The sequence below is a fragment of the Mercenaria mercenaria genome, chromosome 1 (genome assembly GCF_021730395.1).
Source record: "Mercenaria mercenaria strain notata chromosome 1, MADL_Memer_1, whole genome shotgun sequence".
In the NCBI taxonomy this organism is placed as follows: domain Eukaryota; kingdom Metazoa; phylum Mollusca; class Bivalvia; order Venerida; family Veneridae; genus Mercenaria; species Mercenaria mercenaria.
The window spans coordinates 45,082,369-45,105,146 of NC_069361.1; the positions used below are offsets into that span (position 1 = coordinate 45,082,369).

Here is a 22,778-nt window from a genome sequence, read left to right on the forward strand (position 1 = left end):
GTTCATCGTAAAAGATGTATAAAATATACTGAAAATAATAGAATAGGTCTGGATCAACTTGATACACGTGTGACATTTATAAATTTTTAATGAAGTAGATCTACTGTTCAAGCATTGGTACCAATCGTTTAAACATAAAGACGAAATTAAAGAACAGGCTAGGAATTTTTCAATATTGGTTACTATGATTTTGAGGAGAGTCTGCTGAAGACGTCAGTTTAAATGGTAGTGGGAGACCATCAAAGAAACACTTGGGCATTATCTTGGGTTTTATTTACCTCTGTCACCATTTATGTAGTGGAATAGCATAGCGATCTCCGATTTCATCCATGTTTTTTTCTGTAATTAATCGGTATCAATCTTGTAGAAAATCTTATTATTATTTACAGGGCACTTAGAAAGACAAATAGACAAGAACTGTTGTTTTTTTTATATATTTATTGCAATTTAAGCAAAATTGAAATGTAATTTGAACATCCATGCTTTATAATCTACTCCTACTACATGACTGTACATGTAATGTATTTACCAGTCAACACCATAGACGTATGAAACTCGAATACTAAGCTCGATTAAACTACAAAATACTCCTTGCATAAATTTAAACAAATGAAGGAACATTTGAAACTCACTCACCCTTTTCTTGGAAGTTCTCTCAAAACATTTTAATTTGTGTGTAAATGTAAAAGGGTCCTTTTACATAATCTTGTGAGTTTCGAAACTAACAGTATAATATAACAGAATTCGCAAGCTGAAATATTCATTTTTTTACCCGAACTGTGAACAACTACAGCATCAAAAACTTGCGATGCCAATGAAAGACGTTTTCAATAATAGACTTCTATGATTGCACAAGTCTAACTTGTGGCAATAACGAAAAACACACACATCTCTGTTAAAAAATGTACCTTTACATGACAACAATAAAATAAACTGTCAATATCCATCTACATACATCCATAGATTGTTAATAAATGCTAACCTTAAACCAGTGTAATTTTAATCAGTCTTTATTTTTGTTCTGCATCATTTTATCTAAAATTTTCAAATAATGACAAAAGGAAGAAGACAACAGTCTGTTGCTGCACTTACGTAACAAGAGCTCTGCCTTATGGTGCATAATACGGTCCACAAACAGGAAAGGACAGAGTAGTAGTAAAAATAGGCATTAAAAACAACAATTACTTTGGAGGAGTGGGTGGGGGATGGGGAGGGAGTGCAGTGTGAATGTAGGATACTAAGATTAACTGAACAGAAAGAAGAAAAAGAAAGAGGGGACCCCTTTGACTCAAAGACCCTAAATTAAAAGGGAACTTTCTTAAGTGGTACCTTGGTCAATGTGTAAAGTTTGAAAGCTGTAGCTATTGTATTTTCTGACTTATAAAAAAAAAACACCCAGAAATTAAGGCAAGTCTCCCCGATACCTTGACCAAATGACTTCAAAAACTGCAGGGATCCTCCTCAAAAGGCTGCTTAGTCAGCAGCGTAATTTATTTATTTATTTGGGTTTTATGGCGCACCAACACAGTATAGGTTATATGGCGCCAAGTTTGAAAGAAATAACTATTAATCTTTGACAGTATAGTCCAGAAATGGAAAATGTTTGCTGACAGGCAGACAATGCCACCCATAATACCGCTTGATTTTCTCTAGACAGACATAAAAATCATAAGTACTGGCACTTTTCATTTTTCATGAGGTAATCATTCACTATCAACACTGAGTGCACACAGCATTATGAAAAGGAGAAAAAAATCTCAGAATTTATACTGCAAGTTTTAACTGACAAATTTATTTTCTCCAAAAATTCTTTTCCCTGCATAAAAAGTTATGGGACATAATTTAAGCACTGACTCAAAACAACAGCTTACTCTACTGCCAAACAAAATTGATGAATGTTCTTTGAAATGTTGTAACACAACTAAAATGTGTTTTGCTATCCCAGTGAACTTTCCTTGAAAAAGCATACATCTTTTTTGTCAGGAAAATGGTTGATTTTCTCTCTGTATAGGAATAATAAATCTTGCTGTTAAAATAATATTTTGTGAGAGATTCACATGCCATACCCATAATTTGTACCCAAACGTATTACAAAAGCACCACTGTGTAGAGCAATATGCGCCTCAAGACAGCTCTTAAGTTTAGTGTTGAATAAAACCTTAGGTAAATCAGCAGATACGGAGAAAATGATTGTTTATCCTACCTTTTAGCATGACAGTGACCATGACCTTTGACAAAGAATATGCAGGGTCAGTGGTGAATGTGCATGTTGTACACCAGTCAGTGTGACCTTGACCTTTAACCTAATGACTTCAAAATTAGTAGGGGGTCATCTGCTGCACATGATCAATGTGACTCCTTGTAGTTTGAGGATCACAGGTGCAGACATTCTCAAGTCTTCATCATACTGAGCAGGAACAGCAGTCACTGAGACCTTGACCTTTGACCCATTGACCACAAAATCAACAGGGGTCATCCACTGCTCACAAATAATCTGCCTATCAAGTTTGAGGGTCAAAGCATTCTCAAGTTGAGCAGAAAGTAAATTGCTAACAGACAGACAGACAAACAACCAGCGCCATCACGTTTCTCTTCAGGCATATAGAAATATTTTAAATATACAGTTTATTCTAACATTTTTTATAAGCACAGCCTTTTTTAACTGAGAACTGATGAACCACAAATCTGAAATCTTTTTTTAAGAAGTGATGCACTTATAACAGAATTTGTTGTAAAGAGAATTTTTCAAATACAGTTTGTTTAAATGTTTGCCAGCTATGGCAAAAATCTCGTGACTGGGCTGATACACAAGGAATATACTAGTATGTTGACCTGGAGGTTTGTATAACAATGAGTTAGTTGTGTTACCCAACCCTCACCGCAGTTCAAAGGATGATGGTGATGTGACAGTAACTTGACAAACCAGTCGAGATCAACAACACTCATGTAGGTAAATAATAAAACTTGATCTAAAATTAGAAAATACAAGACTTGTCTTTGTTTCTACTCTCATTTCACAAAATATCTTCACAATTATACCAAGACAACCCTGTTATACAATTCAGGTTTCAAAGTGCACAATTAAACAAGAGGACCATGATGGTCCTGAATCGCTCACCTATCCCCAAATGACCCAGTGTTCAACTGAGTATGACGTCATTATTTCTATTATTTGACATAGTGACCTAATTTTTGAGCACATGTGACCTAGATATCATCAAGATAAAAAATTCTGACCAATTTTCATGAAGATCCATTGAAAAATATGGCCTCTAGAGAGGTCACAAGGTTTTTCTATTATTTGACCTAATGACCTAGTTTTTGAAGGCACGTGACCCACTTTTAAACTTGACCTAGATATCATCAAGGTGAACATTCTCACCAATTTTCATGAAGATCTCATGAAAAATATGGCCTCTAGAGAGGTCACAAGGTTTTTCTATTTTTCGACCTACTGACCAAGTTTTTGACCGCACATGACCCAGTTACGAACCTGACCTAGATATCATCAAGCTGAACATTCTCACCAATTTTCATGAAGATCCATTGAGAAATATGGCCTCTAGAGAGGTCACAAGGTTTTTTCTATTTTTAGACCTACTGACCTAGTTTGTGACCCAGTTTCGAATCTGACTTAGATATCATCAAGATGAACATTCTGACCAATATTCATGAAGATCTCATGAAAAATATTGCCTCTAGAGAGGTCACAAGGTTTTTCTATTTTAAGATCTACTGACCTAGTTTTTAAACCCACGTGACCCACTTTCGAACTTGACCTAGATATCTTCAAGGTAAACATTCTGACCAATTTTCATGAAGATCCATTGAAAAATATCGCCTCTAGAGAGGTCACAAGGTTTTCCTATTTTTAGACCTACTGACCTAGTTTTTGACCGCACGTGACCCAGTTTCGAACTTGACCTAGATATCATCAAGGTAAACATTCTGACCAATTTTCATGAAAATCCATTGAGAAATATGGCCTATAGAGTGGTCACAAGGTTTTTCCATTTTTAGATCTACTGACCTAGTTTTTGACCCCACATGACCCAGTTTTGAACTTGACCTAGATATCATTAAGGTGAACATTCTGACCAATATTCATGAAGATCTCATGAAAAATATGGCCTCTAGAGAGGTCACAAGGTTTTTCTATTTTTAGATCTACTGACCTAGTTTTTAACCCCACGTAACCCAGTTTCGAACTTCACCTAGATATCATCAAGATGAACATTCTGACCAATTTTCATGAAGATCCATTGAGAAATATGGTCTCTAGAGAGGTCACAAGGTTTTTCTTTTTTTAGACCTAATGACCTAGTTTTTGACCCTACGTGACCCAGTTTCGAACTTGACCTAGATATCATCAAGATAAACATTCTGACCAATATTCATGAAGATCTCATGAAAAATATGGCCTCTAGAGTGGTCACAAGGTTTTCCTATTTTTAGACCTACTAACCTAGTTTTTGACCCCACGTGACCCAGTTTCGAACTTGACCTAGATATCATCAAGGTGAACATTCTGACCAATTTTCATGAAGATCCCATGAAATATATGGCCTCTAGAGAGGTCACAAGGTTTTTCTATTTTTAGACCTACTGACCTAGTTTTTGATGGCACGTGACCCAGTTTCGAACTTGACCTAGATATCATCAAGATGAACATTCTGACCAACTTTCATAAAGATCCCATGAAAAATGTGACCTCTAGAGTGGCCACAAGCAAAAGTTTACGTACGCACGGACGGACGACGGACACCGCGCGATCACAAAAGCTCACCTGTCACTAAAAAAAAAAACCAACAATTGCAATATGCTTTCAATTACTCTATAAAGTACCCTTTATTGTAGACTGAGTAACTTTCATGTGATTTTATTTCGCAATTTGATAGACAACTGCCACAATTTGTGCTTATATCTATTTTTGAAAAAGAAAAATGTTGCTTAACATTAACAACAGTTAATTCAATAGTTTCTTGCAAGAGAAATGTCAGCAAAAATAAAATCACCATGAATGTTGTTCTATCTACAGTATCACATGTGTTTTTATCACAAAATTTTAATGTTCATTTTCTTGTCTCCTGATAGATGATGGCTACAGGGTGAAGATCTACTAGTAAAAAAAATTCACTCATTCATGCTGTGATGAAAAAGATCATGCATGTATTCATATATTTTTACAGAATTAAAAAAACAGATGATGTAAAACCATTTAAATGGGAAAAGATGGAACAATTGTATACAATACACAATACACAATAGGAAAAAAGCTTGGTAGAAAACGTGGAAGCAATTCCAAACTTGCACAGCATACGATTAACATTTTATGCAATACTAAATAATCACAGAGTTGCATGGTGACACAGTGAGGAGATAAAGTGCAGAATTACTGAAACTGTTCAAAATACAAAGAAATCAATCCATTTATTGGGTCTGCATGAACAGCTTTTTTTTTTCCTTGATAAAAACAATATAGTAAAATACAGATCCCTCAAGGTTGCAAAAGAATTCACAAAAATACTCGCGTTATACAAAGTTTTGAGTTAACAAAGGAAAATGGCCTTGGGCCATATGAACTGCTTGAGTGAGTCCAGGTGGTTGAGCCACCAATGTTTCACTATACAAAATTGTTAACACATGCCTATAGTAATAAAGGGTGTAATTAAAACATTCAAGCAAGTCTAAAATTACATTTACACATATCAAAAAAGGTGTTTTGAACTATCCTTGTTTATGCATGTGGTAAAACGTTTTAGTGACGGAACTATCGTTCTTAACAAATAGCTCTCTTGAGAAACAGGACTGGTTTGATGGTCATGATCTAATGAAGTTTGACATTTCATCAACATATACGAGATTGATGAAAACCATTACATGTAAATAGATTGTCGCTTTTGTCTGACCAATACTTGTATTGTTTCTTTTGTCTGACCAGTACTTGTATTGAAAATAAACTCTTTGTTACCTTAATAACAAAACAAATGGCTTACGCTGAGAGGTCTTTTTAACAGTTACAAAAGGATTGGCAAGTATCTGACTAGTGCCACCAAAGTGGAGTGCCCTAGCCTGTGGTTCAAGGTTAGGCCATTTCCGGAGACATTCACGGTAATGACCCGATTCTTATGGGCGACACATTTTCTCGGCATGCTTTGAACTAAAGTAAAACTTTTGAATTGTTTTAAAACTTATAGCTGAAGCAGTGTTTATGATGGATGAACTTGATAACATACAGACTGACAGTGATTACTGTCCGTTCCTCGGCATAAATACATTCTGCACTGGATTTTCTTTTTACTATTTTACATTAAAGCATTTATTTCATTTAAAGAAGACAATTGAAAAGAAATAAAAACAGTCTGTTGGCAAGACTTTGTGATAATCTGTTGTTTTGCATTTTACCTATACATACAGAAAAATCATCTTGAAAATGTTTTCCATTCAATTAATTGGTTACACCAGTAAACTCAGTTATAGCTAATGAACATTGAAATGGAAAAATATGCATGGCAGATTCATAAATCCTCCGGAAAATGCGACATTGGTTGATGTAGTTCCTGCTCCCTACTTACAGCCATCGTCAATACATCATGAGCACACCTGCTGCGTAACTGACTGACGAGTCTCGCATGCTTGAACATTTACTCGACTGTGAATATTGAAGAAATTTGAAAGACAGTTTGTATCCATTGCTCACCTTTCTCATCGCTTCTATGGTCTACAAATGAAAGACATTGTATTTTATTTGATTGTGTCACAGAAATACATATAGTCAACACACTGGACTAAGACTTTGTGAAGTATGATGGTTAGCCTGAACTAAAACCCCATGTATAATTTTAATACACACATACATAAAACAATTCTGTACGTTCAACTTCTTACAGTTTGAAACATAGCCAATCATCTTATATACAGCCTGACTAAAACAGCATATGTGTAATTAAATTCTTTTCTATACATGCCACTACATCAACTCGCCCTTACATTTGTTGAGCAAATCAGACAATTTTGTCTGTGCGCTTATTTAAAGTCACCACCATTGCTCATGCGTTTGAGATACCCATTTGAACATTTTTTCATTGTAAGTCAGTTTCTTGTGATCCTTGATTATCTTCAAACAACAAATTAGTGCCACTATGTGAAAACCAACATTAGTGATTTGTGACCAGTATGGATCCAGATCAGCCTGCACAGTCTGATCTGGATCCATACAGTTCACTTATCAGTTGCATACAAAAGGTGATTTTGATAAACCAACTGTATGGATGTGGGGACGAACATACAGTAAGGAAAGCACTGCATGCTTTCTGCAAGAAACATGACTTCTCTAGATCTCAAAGGAGGATGTCAAACGTTTAACTGTATCATGTCTTTAAAATATGTACATATTTCAGACAATGTTCCACTTTCTGGAAGGAAGCTCACCGTATTTCATAGCCACATGCTCTTTCCATGAGCTTGCAAAATGTTACCCCATGATCTGTTTACAAATACTACCAACTGAATAATGTGGCTAGAACAAATATGCGAGAACAGGTAGGTATCAAAATAATGAATTATTTGAAAACGTTTTTGGATTTCTTACAACATGAAACTGCTGCAGAATTTTGTTGAGATGTTTATCAGCATTCTTTTCAGACTGGTTGGGACTGTTGTTGCTAAGTCCTGTTGCCATGATGATATAGGTTCAAATCCTGGTTCCTGCTTGATTACTTTATTATAATATATAACTTTGTGGTTATAGACTGATGTGTTATACTTTACAGAAATAAATGAAATATACTTACATGTAAGAGAACACCAATAGGATATCTGCCACATATTGTATTTTGATACTGTTTCAAGTATTCGTTAAATCCTTTTGCATCTAACTTCTCGATCTTATCCATACCCTGAAAAACATATTGTATAATGTATAGACAAATATTTCATTTGTAATCTGGCACTATGAGTGCTTTAGATGGGTTTAGCACAACTTTTCAACTATCTTTAGCAATGCAATGGCACTTTACTGACCCAACCAAAGTACTCCTCGATTTCGAACCACTGCCGAAATTCCCTCTTCTAGATTGCTCATCTAACATTTATAGCTCGATTGAGTAATTCTGGAACAAGGAACAATGCTGTGAAATTATTTAAAAGTTGGCAAGTGGTTCAGGAGATTTTCAAAGTTTTCAAAAAAGCCATATACAAGGGAAAACTAGCTCTGCTCCCAAGTTTTTTTGAAGGACTTTAGTTGCTTACCGAAGGAACACTGCTGACAAATTATTTTGATATCGGGTAAGAAGATTCAGAAAAGAAGATTTTCAAATTTTTACATATAGCCGTATAGGAAAAACTAATCCTGCTCCCTGCAACCAAATTTTTTTAACAAAACAGAACAATTTGAAAGAATTTGGTGGTGGGTCACCTAACATTGCTGTAAAATTATTCTGAAATCAGTCCAGCAAAAAGATTTTGCAGTTTTTCATATAGCCATAATATAGCTAAAACTAGTCCCACCCCTGGAGGCCATTTTTTTTAAAACAAAACAGAATGATTAGACATGATCTAGTAGAATAACTCAAGTATTATCTTAAATTATGTTGAAATTGGACCCATACTCAGTAAAAACATTTTCTGATTTGACCATGACCTAGTAACTTCCGCCCCTCTGGACTGTTTTTAATGAAACAATTGATCTGAAGGATATGTAGGGTCACAAAACATTTCTGATAAATTTTATAAATCAGTCAACAGTGGTTCTGAGGAATTTTAAAACTTTTCCTTTGATTTGCCATGCTACCAATTCTGCATGATGACCCTACTTTACGGAATCTGGAACTGGGACCTAAGAACATTCAGGAGTTAAATGTTGACAATTGTTTCATTAAAGAAATGTCAGAAATGGGCTCCAAGTGATCTAAAACTCCCATGGCATTTGACTAGGTGAGCTAAGCCTTGACTACATGAAGATTCAAATGGCTCACGCTTAAAGTTTTACATGATGGAGAAGTCCAAAGGCTTACATTTCTGGCATTATTCTGGCATAGTGGGACCTAGTTAAGCCATCAAATTCACAATATGTTAGATGCTTCATCAAAAGCATCATGAGAGGCTGAAATCTAAGTGAGACAAGTGATTTGATTGAGCCATAATGGCATCTAGCTACGGAGGTCCCAAAACTACATACTGCCTCATAACTGTCAAAACAAGAGCTGTCACAGGAGACAGCGCACTCGACTATTTCAATGCTGGATAGTGAAAATGGGCACATCTGAGGAAGCTGGAGCGCAGTCACTGGAGTGTTTAATGACTCCAATGTGGTTGAAGGTATTGGACAATAGCTTATGTTTGTGTCAAAGGAATTAAGTAATAAGAGAGATAAAGATAAAGTTATCAAAACATTAAATAAGTATAATTCTAAGCAAAAAGGGGGCATAATTCATGAAATATGGTGCAAGAGTGATGCACCTTGTGCCATATGATGTATGTGATGATGTGTAACAACTACTTTATATTTGAATCAGATCCATTTAGTATTAAATAACCAAGATAGAGTGAAAGTGCATCAAAACTTTAACCTGAAATTCTAAGTAAAAAGGGGTGATAATTCATGCAATACTGGTGCTAGAGTTATGGTCCTTGTGTTATATGATGTGAATGATGATGCTAAACAACTATTTTTTTAAGTTTGAATCAAATCCTCTCTGTAACAAAAGAGACACAGAGAAAATGCATCAAAATTAACCTTAAATTCTAAGTAAAAGGGGGCAGAATTCATGAAAAATTGGTTCCAGAGTTATGGACCTTGTGTCATATGATGTGGGCGATAAAGTGGAACAACTATTATAAGTTTGAATCAAATCCATTTAGTAATAACAGAGATAAAGTGAAAGTGCACCAAAACTTTAACCTGAAATTCTAAATAAAAAGGGGGCATAATTCATGGAAAATTGGTTCCAGAGTTATGGACCTTGTGTCATATGATGTGGGTGATGATGTGAAACAACTATTTTAAATTTGAATCAAATCCATTTAGTAATAACTGAGATAGAGTGAAAGTGCACCAAAACTTTAACTTGAAATTCTAAGTCAAAAGGGGGTATAATTCAAGAAATATTGGTGCAAGAGTTATGGCCCTTATGCCATTTGATGTGGGTGTTGATGAGGAATAACTGTTTTAAGTTTGAAACAAATCCATCAAGTAATTACAGAGATAAAGAGAAAGTGGATCAAAACTTTAACCAAAGTGCGGACGCGGAAGGACGCCGACGCGGGTCGAGTAGGACAGCTCTCCATACTTCGTATAGTCAAGCTTAAAATCAAGGAGTACACTCAGGGAGTGAACTTGAGAAATCAGTCTTGTGCTCTATATTCTTAGATACACATTAACTAAAATGAGTTAATGTCAGCATGATTCTGATGGTAAATTCTATGTTGAAGATAATGTTCAATGAGAGTCCAAGATGCTGTCAAGTACCTTCTTTTGAAGCTGTCGCAAAAGTTGTTTTTTTTCTGTTATTTATAGCTTCAGCAGTTTAATAAAGCACTTTACTAAACCAATGTGAGGTAAAAGACTACTGGCAGCTCCACAAGAACAAACATCTTCCCTTGACAAACGAACATTTGCATCTGTTTTACAAGTTGCAAAACTAACAAATATTTGTATGAACAACTTACCATTTTATCTAAACTTTCAATAGATTTCCAGATATCACCCTGGCTTTTATCATAAAATGTGTAGTTAAATCTTTGTCCTGCAATATAACAGGATAAATACATTTTGCAAAGTTTAAGCGTGAAGACTGATAAAAATAAGTCAATATAAGTGACTGATATAAGCCATGTATTGCTAAACACATACTGCATATTCTGGTGGACATTTTATATGCTACAATTTGAAAATTTCACTCACCTGTTTGAGATTAAGATTAATACAACATATAACAGACATATACATACAGTTTAAGTTAATGTCTGCCCAGGGCAAATTTAGCTCTTCCAAGAATCAGACAATCAATGTGGTTCAGTTTTAAGATACACCAACAATATCATGGTCGAATGGCGAGTACTTGACTTAATTCAAGGAAGGTGTCCATCTACACATTATTACAGGTATGGATTGACACCCAAGTAGAATCATTAATTTTCTGCAGGCGCCTGTGTACAACCACAATTTTCTACAGGACCTGGTGTCTGTGTAGAACCACAAATTTTCCACAGGCACCTAAAGTTTATAGAACAACCAATTTTCTACAGGTGCCCTTGTAAAACCTACAATTTTCCACATGCCAGCTGGATGGCTCCTGAAGCCCTCCTCAGATGAAAGAAATATTTACACCTACACACTAATACAGATGAAGAAAAATCTTTCTACTTTTAACTATAATTTGACAGAGAATATTAGTCCTTTCGGGAAACATCTAAGGCCATTCTTGGCCCATATCAATCAACCTTTTAAGTCTGAAATGATAAATTTCCTTTCTGCTATGTGATTATTCAATTAAAACAGACTGTAATTAAACTGTATGAACATGCATTCTGCACTTACCGGTAGTCAAATTTCATTATCATAAATCTGCAGAAAAACAACTTATGGCAACTGAATATTTGCTGTTCTGATGGTTTTTCAGATTTTAAACATTAAAGAATATAAATCAAGGATCATGTTCATGAATTGGTTGCCCAACAGGGTTTCTGCTGGTCTAATCAAAATGATCAGTCTCTATGGAATGAAATAATCATTTTCGTAACTCATTTCATTTTCTTAACATTGCAGATTCTGCCAGCTGTTATGAAAAGAATCTTCTGGTTTTATTTCTACAGCATCTCAATGTTTACACTTTATCAATATCAATAACAAACCACTGATCATTAATTCAATTTACAAAATTCTAATGTTTACAACTGATCAGAAGTGATTACCTACCCCAATGGCAGAAGTCTGAGGATATCACAAAAAAGTTTTCTGGGTCAGCAAGATATTTAGCGAAAATCATTCCATACATCTGTTCCTTCTCCGGGGTAAGTGACCCAACCAGGACTGGGACCACTGTAAAGTTACCTTTGCGACTAAAAATAGAAAAACACTTACCAGTACTTTTCATGTTATTTTGCTACTGAAAGACTAAATTTAATCATAAATTCACATTAAGTATTAAAATACAAACAGAACTACTAAGAATGTGTAATACATGATTTTAAAACAGCTGAAAAATCTGGTACTACTCAAACCTAAAATTGATGGTTACAAACTTGTAAATGTACCTACAATTTGTCTCTTTCTCGTTTCACTAGCATTAATTTTGTATGACTTTCTATTTTTACACAGGAGTGTGCGTGTGTTTGAGTTTAGTGTCTTCTTCAACAATTTTTCAGTCATATATATGACGGTGTCTACTTCTAGAAGTGAGCACACTGTCAAACTTTGGAAGTGTTGTCTCACAGGAATATCATGCTAATGACATGTGACATGATAACCCCTCCAGTCATCTTATAATGACACAGGGATGACCAGTCCTAGTCGTCTTACTGTTGAGCGCCATGTGGCACCATTTTTCATGCCTCTGGTAGGACTTGGTCAGGAAGTGAACCAATGACGTACTGCACTCCAAGTGGGCACTCTACCATAAGGCTACCGAGGTAGTTTTTACCAAGGAGGAAAAACATTTTCTAATCAGGCAGAACCTGTATCTCTAGAGGCCATATTTTTCACCTGTATAATCTGTATCATTCAGTAAGCCAGCTGGACACCTTTACCACATGTACAAATTCAGTTCTCTTGATCTAGTCTGATTACTTGAGAGGGAACTGATTTCTGACAGAAACATTTTAATATCACCTAGTAAACTATGAATCTTCTAAAAATAAAGTTTGCAATTTTTTTCTAATACTTTCACATAGTGGATCAAAGGTGGAGGACAAGTGATTTTAGACACAAATTAACAATGTCTGTTATCAAATTGGCACGGAGAACATATGCCTTGCCCGAGGATCGAACTCAGTGACTCTAGTGAAAAGTTCAATGAAAGCTAAGATGTCCCACCTTTCCATAGCCTTGGCAATGTAGGGAAGCTGCATTTCAATGCTGTGTTCATCTTCATCTGTGTCTATACTCATCACCTCAAACGGACCAGCACCATTCAATTCAGAATTTACTGAAACAAAAAAAATAACATTGTATGAAACATGCCCAAGAAAATAACTGATACAATATTATTACAAAATATCAAAATGGGGCAAAACTATAAGAAATCTAACAATGTCACTCCAGACAAATAGTGCATGTCTATTCGATGTTGATGTTTACTAAGCTTAATTTAAATTGGACAGAAAATGTAAGAGGTGTCAAGTTTACAATGTGCAGATACAGTTGTAAGACTTGAACATCAAAAAGGGCCATAACTCCATATAAAACCAACAGACGTGAGAGTCCCAACAGATATGTGCATGCCCTTATAATGTTGATGAGGTACACCAAGTTCCATTTTAACTGGATGGAAACTGTATGAAGAGTTGAGTACACAATGTTCTCGTGCAGCTGTAATATCTCAAGTCAGCAGAGTAAAGTGTGATGTAGTGACCTTGGTTGATAACATAAACAAGTGATGGTAGTCTTGTGAAAACCCTTACACAGCTTTAGAAGATACTGAGCGCACAAAATAAATATAAGTACTTCACCTGAAATTGTAACCTTGACCTTGGACTTTGTAACCTGGGTCATGTGTAGATTAAATAGTATTAAGATGGTGGACATTTTATAAGAAGTAATTTGAAAATCCCATCCAATAGTTCTAGAGATATGCCTCTAAAAGGACTTAAAAAGGACCAAGTAATGAAGGTGACTCTGAATATAATTTTTCTGAAAACAAAATCAACAACAACAAAAAAATCCAAGATTTAGGACCTCCATTTTGAACAAAGTTTGTGACAGACAACAAATACATTGATTAGTTTACAAGTATTCATTAAATACCTACAATGCAAGGAATAAGTGATATGACAAGATGTGTTAATAAGACACCACGCTCGACTTTTTTTCAGTGCTTGACTCTGAATTAGAGCTTTGCCAGTAAATTTTTTATAAAACTTTAACCAAAAAATTCTAAGTTAAAAAGGGGCATAACTCTGTCAATTTTCAAATCAGAGTTATGGGGATTGTTTCTCCTGGTGAAGACTTTGATAGTTAAAAACTATTTTAAGTTTCAAGTCAAAAGCTTTGATAGTAACAGAGATATTTGACTTTATCAAAAACTTTAACCAACGGTGACGCCAACACCGGGGCAAGTATAATAGCTTTACTTTTTCTTCGAAAAGTCCAGCTAAAAATGAAAAATCTCCAAATATATCATTATTTCCCATTATGCACATGACTTGGAATCTAATTATATTGAGTTACAAAGTTTAGACGCTCCATTCTGACAAAGTTTGTGACAAGCATCAGACACACTGCTTAGCTGACAACACAGGAACAAGTTAATGAAAAATCTCCTAATATACTCTGGATTAATCCTAGTTGCTTATTTCAAATTCTTTCACCACTTTAAAATTTCCATCCAAACTGCTCTGAATGAAAGAGATTCTTTATTGAAACTGAATGTACTTACTTTTTGCATCTACAATCAAATCATAGAAAGGTGTGCGGTATTTCTCTGTAGCTGTAAGGGCACATCCAGACACCCTCACATGATGCGATGGCCCAAGTATGAACACACGCTTTCTGAAATGTACTTAGTTTATTACGTGTGTTTCAGTGGATTACTAACTATTACTGTGGTTTACATTGTGTTAATTTCACCAACCTGCTATACAAGAGAACTATGTCAGTTACTTTTAGTCTAAATTTCCTTGTAATGAATTCTCTGTCATTGTATGTTCTGCAGAGAATAACTGAAATATTGGCCTGAAATATGTATGAAAACTTCAGAACTACGAAATGGAAAACAACCAAAAAAGCATAAAATAAAAAGAAAGTTTGTTTGTTTACATGCAAGCTCAAAGTACATTAAATAATTTTGTATCACTACCTCATGAACTCTCAATGTCATATTTTCAGTAGCTGCAATACAACACTTAGATATTCAAGATAATGTATTCACAGCTTAGCAACCAGAGTGGCTTGGTAGTAATTATAACAGAAAACTGACATTAAACAGTGCAATAAAGAAGCAGCCACTTTGGTTAACTTTTCCAAAAATTCAACTGTTTGCTTACATGTATTTTGTAAGCATAATTAGACAATGAAAGAATTTTACATGTACAGAATGTGTAGTAGGTCAACACTGTGTGGAAAATTAACATTTATCTGTTGTGCTAGGGGTTGTCGCTCTGACAAAGATAATATTCTTTCAAATTTGTTCACCGGGTATATTGGTTTACTGCCTTTGTAGGCATTAGCAGAGAGCATGGTATTTATCAAAGTAAGCCTGTAAGCGTTACAAGTTGCACCCACATTTTAGCTGGATCCATCTGCTTGTATGCATGTGCTCCACAGGAACCACAATAATAGTAACCAGCATGCCTGAAATAATACACAATTCTAAATATAGCATTGTTCAATAAGACTGTTGTCTATATAACATTATGACATAAAACACTATTTCAGCATAATATACCAATTTGGCAAAGGCAGCTATCAATAAATCAGTGTTAACTGATCCCTCTTTCTCAAAATTTGAAAGTGAAATAAATGGTTAAAAGAAACTGAAACCCGTGAAAGGAGTGAAGTCTGGAGTGTGAACTTGTTGTTTTCTTTTATTCAGACATAACCCATGTATGAGGAAATGACAGTAGTTAATAAGTGCTTACAAAATGACTTTGCATGCAGGGATGGCCTCGCACTGTCTCCACCACATGAGGCTAATGCATAAAACAGAAATGTACTTACGGAGCAATAAGAGCCCTTACTGGAGCATCAACACGTTCACATTTTGTTAACCATCCACTCAGCTGACTGTTTAATTCACTTGCTGAAATATGCAAGAACATAACATTTTGCCTGCTGCACAGTAAATGGGCCAATTTTTTCAAAAAACATGTAACTGCATTTTATTTATAGAGGAACATCTGTTTCAAGTTTTGTTAAAACTGTTTTCAATGTGTCTTATTAGTATTCAAATGCTGCATTAAAAAAAAATCACATAATCAACCAAAAAAAAAATTTGAAAGCCATTTTATGGCTGAAAATAGGCCGTTTTTTCATGTAATGCGTTAGCATTGGATTTTTACACTTTTCAAAAAATGCTACAGTATTTTCAAATAACAAAATATAAGTTTGATTTGAATACCTTTAAACAGATAATTTTATTAGCTTTAAAATGATGTATAACATTGATGATCACTGAAATCATTACATTTTTATAAATAAGATAATAAAGAGTGACTCGTGTAACACCACTGTTTTTAACAAAAATGCTAAATTTTGAATTGAACACAAAATGTCTTAATTTTACATATTCAAAATAATTTTCTTGCTCACTGTCTTACTATGTATTTGTAGAATATGAAAAAAATGCTTGCAGCACTTATCAATGGACATTTTAGTAAAAAAGTCCATTTAAGCACTCAAAAAACCATTTGCGTGAAAAAAAGTGTAACGTCCGTCCCCCACTATTATTTTATAATTGAATATGAATATATTGATATTAATTACTTTCATATATGCTTAATGACATACCTATCATGAAAAAATGAAAAATAAATTGATTTGCAGCCTTGCTGGGAAAAAAATGACGAAATATCAAAAGTTATGTGTAACGTCCGTCCCTGTAACGTCCGTCCCCCTATATATGCTTTTCTTAATCTTGTACAAAATGCATTGTTTTCATGCTTTGATGGTAATATCTGATACTATTATTTCACAAGAGTATGTAAAAAGTATGAAATTATCAAAAGCAATGTTGAAAAATTTTTTTTTTCATACTTTTGAGTATTTTAAATTGAAAACTAGAAAAAAACTTGAAAATTAGAGCAAAAATCTTTGTTTTTTATGCTATGTGAGGAAATTTAAATGAAATTAACTCCTGTTTGATAGGACATGCATCAATAAGTAATAAAGAAATAAAAAGATTCATTTAGAATTATATGATGTTGTATCATCTTCATCTGAAAAATAGGGGGACGGACGTTACAGAAAAGGGACGGATGTTACAAAAATTGTGATAATTGAATATTTCATATATTCTGATTTTGTTATTCATCAGTAACTTTTTGTAGGTTATATATTGATAAATAAAGATGGTGTGTGTTAAATCATTCCCAATGAAACATTTATTTACAAATATGAGGACATTATTCAAAAGAATAATATGTCACATGTAACGAGACCCCTGCTGGAACAACAGTTGGCTATAAAAACAACATGAGAAAAATATACAAAACTGATAAAATGGACCCACTTAACTGGGCCCAGTTTATACATGTATATATCTATGGATCCTTGTAAGATTCTAAAAACAACACTTACCCTCTTAACGAGTCTTGTATAAACACATACTTTGGGAAAACTTAAGCGTTATACAAGGTGCCATAAAACTGGACCCTGTATATACATTTCTGGATCCATACCTAGTCTTTGTAAAAACACTGACTCGTTAATGAACCTTGTATATACAAAGTGATTTCTTTTGAAAAACTGAGAAAGGGGAGGAGCTTGCTGTCATATGCAGATTAGGAGTGGGACTAAATGTGTGAAATTCTTTTAAGTTGAACTAATTTTATGATCCAGGCTCATGCCAGTAATAATGGCCATATGGTTTGTGTAGACCCTTAAATTGAATAAATTTTTTGTCTAAATTATGATCATTTCATAGACAAAATCTGATGTGTCATGGCAATGAATCACAGATATTTTAATAAATGTACCAACTGTTGTACAGGGTCCAGGGTATTTTTTTTTCAAACTCATATTAAGGACCCAAATAGTATTTGTTATTACAGTATATTTTCCCCCTCCTAATGGATCCTTCCTTCAATCCCCAAAACAGGGGAATAGAAAATACTGTCTATATAAATGTATTTTCAGCATTACTTTCAGATTACATACTTAAGGGATTTTTCTTAATCTATGTATATTAATATGATTTATAGTGGAATCTGTGAAATTCAAAGTGAAACAAAATGATCCTCCTCACCTCGGTGTTTGATGTCAGAGCTCTTATCCCCTTCTTGTGCTGAGATGATGATTACTGTCACTTTCTTAAAAGTGTATGATATTATATGATACATATCATTTACATGTTCATGAAAAGAAATATTTTAATACGTTTTCTCATTTTGTTCTATTTTGTTTTGTTTTATGCTTCAACATAGTTTTTGCAAAAAAAAATTGTTAGAAATTATGGTGAATTTGTAACATCCATCCTAATTTACTTAACTCTAGCAGTAAGATGTACCATTACCACACACATATCTTTTATTGAATGACATTTGCATAATAATGAAAATTTAGAAACACCTTTCATTAAGTCAGTGAATACATAGGACGAACACTATCAATTTCCTGATTAAAAAATACTGTTTTCTTTTTCCCTCCATATTTTAAGACTCTAATTCAGCATATTTCTTTTTATTTTATTACTTTGTATCATTTTTCATTCATCTAGATAGGTTTAACATTAACAGAATCTGTTTTTATTCAGCAGAGCCACATTAAAGCTTGATAAACAAATGTATATAATTAGTGTAACGTCCGTCCCCTCATAATGTAACGTCCGTCCCCCTTTGCCATCAGTTTCTCTTTACTAGTTTTGAAGCCTAAATAAAAACGAAATATACAAAAAACTGAATTGTTTAATAAGTGATGATCTTGTGTCTTCATTTAAAAGGTTGTTATCCAATTAAGTATAATATTATAAATGGTAACAGGAAAAATATGAGTATGGCTGTTTTTTTCCTTCTCTGCTTCGACAGGTAAAATAACAATTTTTTTATTTTTTTTCAATTTTTGGCAAATTTTTTATAAGTTTCTTGTAAAGATGTACTGGTTTATTGATTTGGTGAATTTTCTCATCTCAATGACAGTAAACAGCTTCAGAAACAAGCTTTTTACATTCCCATGTAACGTCCGTCCCCTTGCCCAACCACTGATAGAAAATGATGTATAAAAACAAAAACCAGCAAAAAGTTATCTATTATTTTACTTTTTCATGAAGTTAAAACATATAACTTCATGAAAAAGGCTTAACAGGTTAGAAATCTTTAACTTTAATTTTTGACTTTGATGCTAACACATTTGGCCCATTTACTGTGCAGCAGGCAATTTCTATTGTTGCATAGTAATAAAATAGTTCTACTTTTTTTAATGAAAAGTAAGTTTAAATTTTGAATTTGCTATCTATGTGTACAATGTATGACATAATTTGTTGACACAAACATTACGGTTATAAAAACTTAAAGTGCACTACATTTATATACTTTTTATAATACAGCAATGATGAATGTATATGCATTTAACAAAAAGTTATCACTGAGTTCAACACATCTCCCATCAAAGAATTGTGACAGGAAACTTATTACGCTATTCTTTGTGGTATGAATTTCAGAAAGTAGCTAAATGTTACTCCCATTGGCACGGTGTGCATGCATATCGGATCCCTCTCTAAATGAGAAAACGTACCCCTCTCTGTTTGTGCACTTGTAAGACCTTCTATGTGGTAAACAATGAACTCCATTGTAAGGGACCCTGAACATAGGTTTGTGCATAAAAACATATATATGAACCACTGGAAGACATAGCTATATACACTTGCTTTTTTATCGTTACATTTGTTTTATCAGCTGACACAAGTCCAAACAAAGATGGAATGTAGACATTGTAGATGGAGGGTACCAGCTCAGATAAACATCAGGCCATGTTTATGAAACTTGTACTTGACTTGTAGGGGAGAGGGGGACAGGGGGACAGGGGCATTGCTATCCTCCAACAGCATCTGTTTCTTCTTAAATTACAAACTATAACAACTCACAGTTCACTAACATTCGCAAACATTGATCTACCCTCATATCTCCCCTGATCTATTTTGTTGCTTCGTTTAACTGCTCTACCCTTTTTATTTTAACCTTTTACTGCAAATGCTACTCAGCAATCAGTAGAGTAACTGAGTATGCCATGATATGGGCCAGGAAGAGGCTGCTAAATTGCTGGCTGGAATTTTTTTGGATGCTGCTGCAAAACATATTGAACACAAAAATGTCAAAAAAAAAAGTAGGATGACAACGTTATTTTCGCGCACAGCCATTAATATATTGTTAAAGATTAAACTAAGGCGTAAAAAAAAAATTGTTTGTTTCCGGTATCTCGACCTACCCTAAATTTTTGGCCCGACCCTAAATGTTTTTATGGCCTTGGAGAATATCTTTTTCAACTTTTTAACAAAAAGTTGCAAAACTGCACTTTTTATGCTTAAAACATGGCCAGTGATGTCAGAAATCAACTTACTGATGCTCTAAAGGCATAACCCCCTTATTTGTATTCATTTTTTGACACAAAAATAATTTCCGAAAAGTCTCCCTTAATAAAAAAAATTCCCCCCCACCTCCCCCCGAAAAAAAGTTTCCAACCTACCTACCCTAATTTTTTTGAGCACTTTACCGGAAACAAAAAATTGTATTTTTTAGGCCTAACCCAAAACAGGCTGGTAACATTGCCCGATCGGGCTTTAGACATAAAAACTAATGCTTCTTGAAAAATAATGAAGATATTTTTTTCAAACTTGATCCATTAATTAAGCATAACATATGACACATACTAAGATAGAAATAACTTTGTTCCCTTCAGTTTTGTTAGTATTACTTCCCTTTTTCAGATTTTTATGATGCATAATTTTTGAAGTCCAAAAAAATTATGTTTTAATTCAATTTTTAAAACAGAAAAGGGTTTAACGGTTTTCTATTGCTTAAAACTTGTGCGCCAATACCTTTATTCTATGTATTTAAGGTTAATACTTTGTTTCTAGTGCAGATGTATGAACATTTTTTTTACAACTAACATGTTTCTATAACGTTGTTAGTGAAAGCACAGTAAAATGTATACATTCATGTACTAGCGCAATAATTGAGAGCATTAGAAAGCCATTGAACCCTTTTTTGTTTTAAACTTTGCATTAGAACATATTTTGTTTGGACTTCAAAAATTATGCGTCATAAAAATCTGAAAAGGGGAAATAATTCTACCAAAACTGAAGGCAACCAAGTTATTTTTATTTTAATTTGTGTCAAATGAAATGCTAAATAAATGGACCAAGTTTGAAAGAAATATCTTTACTATTTTTCAAGAAATATTAGTTTTTATGTCGAAAGCCCGATCGGGCAATGTTACCACTAATACCAGCCTGCAAAATGGCGGATCGATAACACAAAAAATAATACAGCAGGCATGAAAAATCGCTATTTTAAGTGAAATTTAGAAGTAAGTTTACATGTCGTAACATATATTTGATGCCTCTTTTTGAGTCTTAAATACTTATGTTATCCTAGCCACTGCCAAACCAAAATTGTAAATTTTGATTCTTCCGATTCATACAGCCGAGGCAAAACAAAAACAAAGACCAAAATTAATGGAGGATGCTGAAAAAAAATGACCAAGTCCAGTACTTCGGTTGCCTCAATAGCCTGTTTGACATGGTCGGTAACAATTATTCTGACAGACAAAAATAATTTTGATGTTTTCCCCGAAAAAGAGGTATGTGAAAAAGCTGCTTTGAGACAGTCCCCCATTCTGCACGCTCGCAAAAAATCAACTTTTACGGATTGTTCCCTTACCATTATCGGTATACCAACTGCCAGAATGAGTGGCTCGTCTGACTTGAGCAGTTTCACGTCTATTTCGTGACATAATTAACTAGAATCAGTACGAAAACCACTTTATTGAAAAAAGGCTTTATTGTTTTATTATTATTGCGGAAGTACTAGATTCTCGCTATGCGCATGTGTCAATTTTGTCTTTGTAAACAGGCTAGTGATGACAATCTGCGGCACTTATATTTACACCCGGTCCATTTATTCAAACACAATTTTTCTTTTGCTTATCAAAACTTTGATAAAAATGCGTAAATCTTTTTTGTTGGTATATGTAATAAAACAATGGTTATCTTACTGGGTGAAATAGTCACACTTTTCAGCCCTGACCGGGAATCGAGCCTGGGACCTCTCACTGTCCTGAAAGACTGTAGAACTTTGTAATCAACTTCCATCGGTTTGAACTCCGGTGGTGTTTTTGCCACGAGATTGATTAGGTCCCAGTGTCGTTTTCTCTATATGTTTTGCTTTGTCAATTGATTTTTATGCTCTTTTGTTCACCACATTCGGCCACATACAAACGCTGGGTTCCGGTTTGCTGAAGCTAAGGAAATAATTGTAGGCCTACATTAATTCTTTGACAATGACGAGTTAATGGAAAGTTGGTTTTTGTCTAGTATGAGCATCTTACTTAATTACATCCGACGCCATTAAATACAAATTACTTACTAACAAAACATAGAAATTAACAAACGCATTTTAGGCAAGATTAAACAAACATTGGGCGGGTCCAAATAAGTTCCATGGCATATGCTAAATTAGAGATAGCGATGGGGTGGGGCTATGTTATAATTATAAATAGGATAAAAAAAGTACTCAGACATGTTAGCATACCTACAATGGAAACCTCTCCAAGAACGACGCAAAGAGGCCATGCAGACTCATCATGCTCTACAAGGTCATAAACAACAAAGTCACTCTAGACAACTCACAGCTGATCTCAAACAACTCCTCCACTACCAGAAACATACGCATTCACTCCTACAAGATTCCAT

At 34.3% G+C, this 22,778-nt stretch overlaps 1 protein-coding gene across 1 annotated transcript; it reads right to left on the reverse strand.

Moving 5' to 3' along the window:
* Positions 1 to 420: 420 nt before the first annotated feature.
* LOC123540276 (protein MEMO1-like) lies at positions 421 to 21,916 on the reverse strand. Its single transcript, XM_053546111.1, has 9 exons — positions 21,748 to 21,916; positions 15,875 to 15,956; positions 15,440 to 15,508; positions 14,595 to 14,707; positions 13,034 to 13,145; positions 11,918 to 12,060; positions 10,669 to 10,745; positions 7,794 to 7,898; positions 421 to 6,721 (listed from the first exon to the last, which is right to left on the reverse strand). Exons 1-9 carry the CDS (start codon positions 21,818 to 21,820, stop codon positions 6,584 to 6,586), a joined length of 912 nt encoding a protein of 303 aa, XP_053402086.1. The 5' UTR covers positions 21,821 to 21,916; the 3' UTR covers positions 421 to 6,583.
* Positions 21,917 to 22,778: the final 862 nt, after the last annotated feature.

Coding starts and splice junctions, on each gene's coding strand:
- LOC123540276 (XM_053546111.1), bottom strand. CDS start 21,820: ATGTCACGAAATAGACGTGAAACTGCTCAAGTCAGACGAGCCACTCAT. Junction 15,957..21,747: donor CAGTTGGTATACCGATAATG/GTAAGGGAACAA, acceptor TGCATATTTCAG/CAAGTGAATTAAACAGTCAG. Junction 7,899..10,668: donor TTGAAAGTTTAGATAAAATG/GTAAGTTGTTCA, acceptor TATGTTTTTCAG/GGTATGGATAAGATCGAGAA.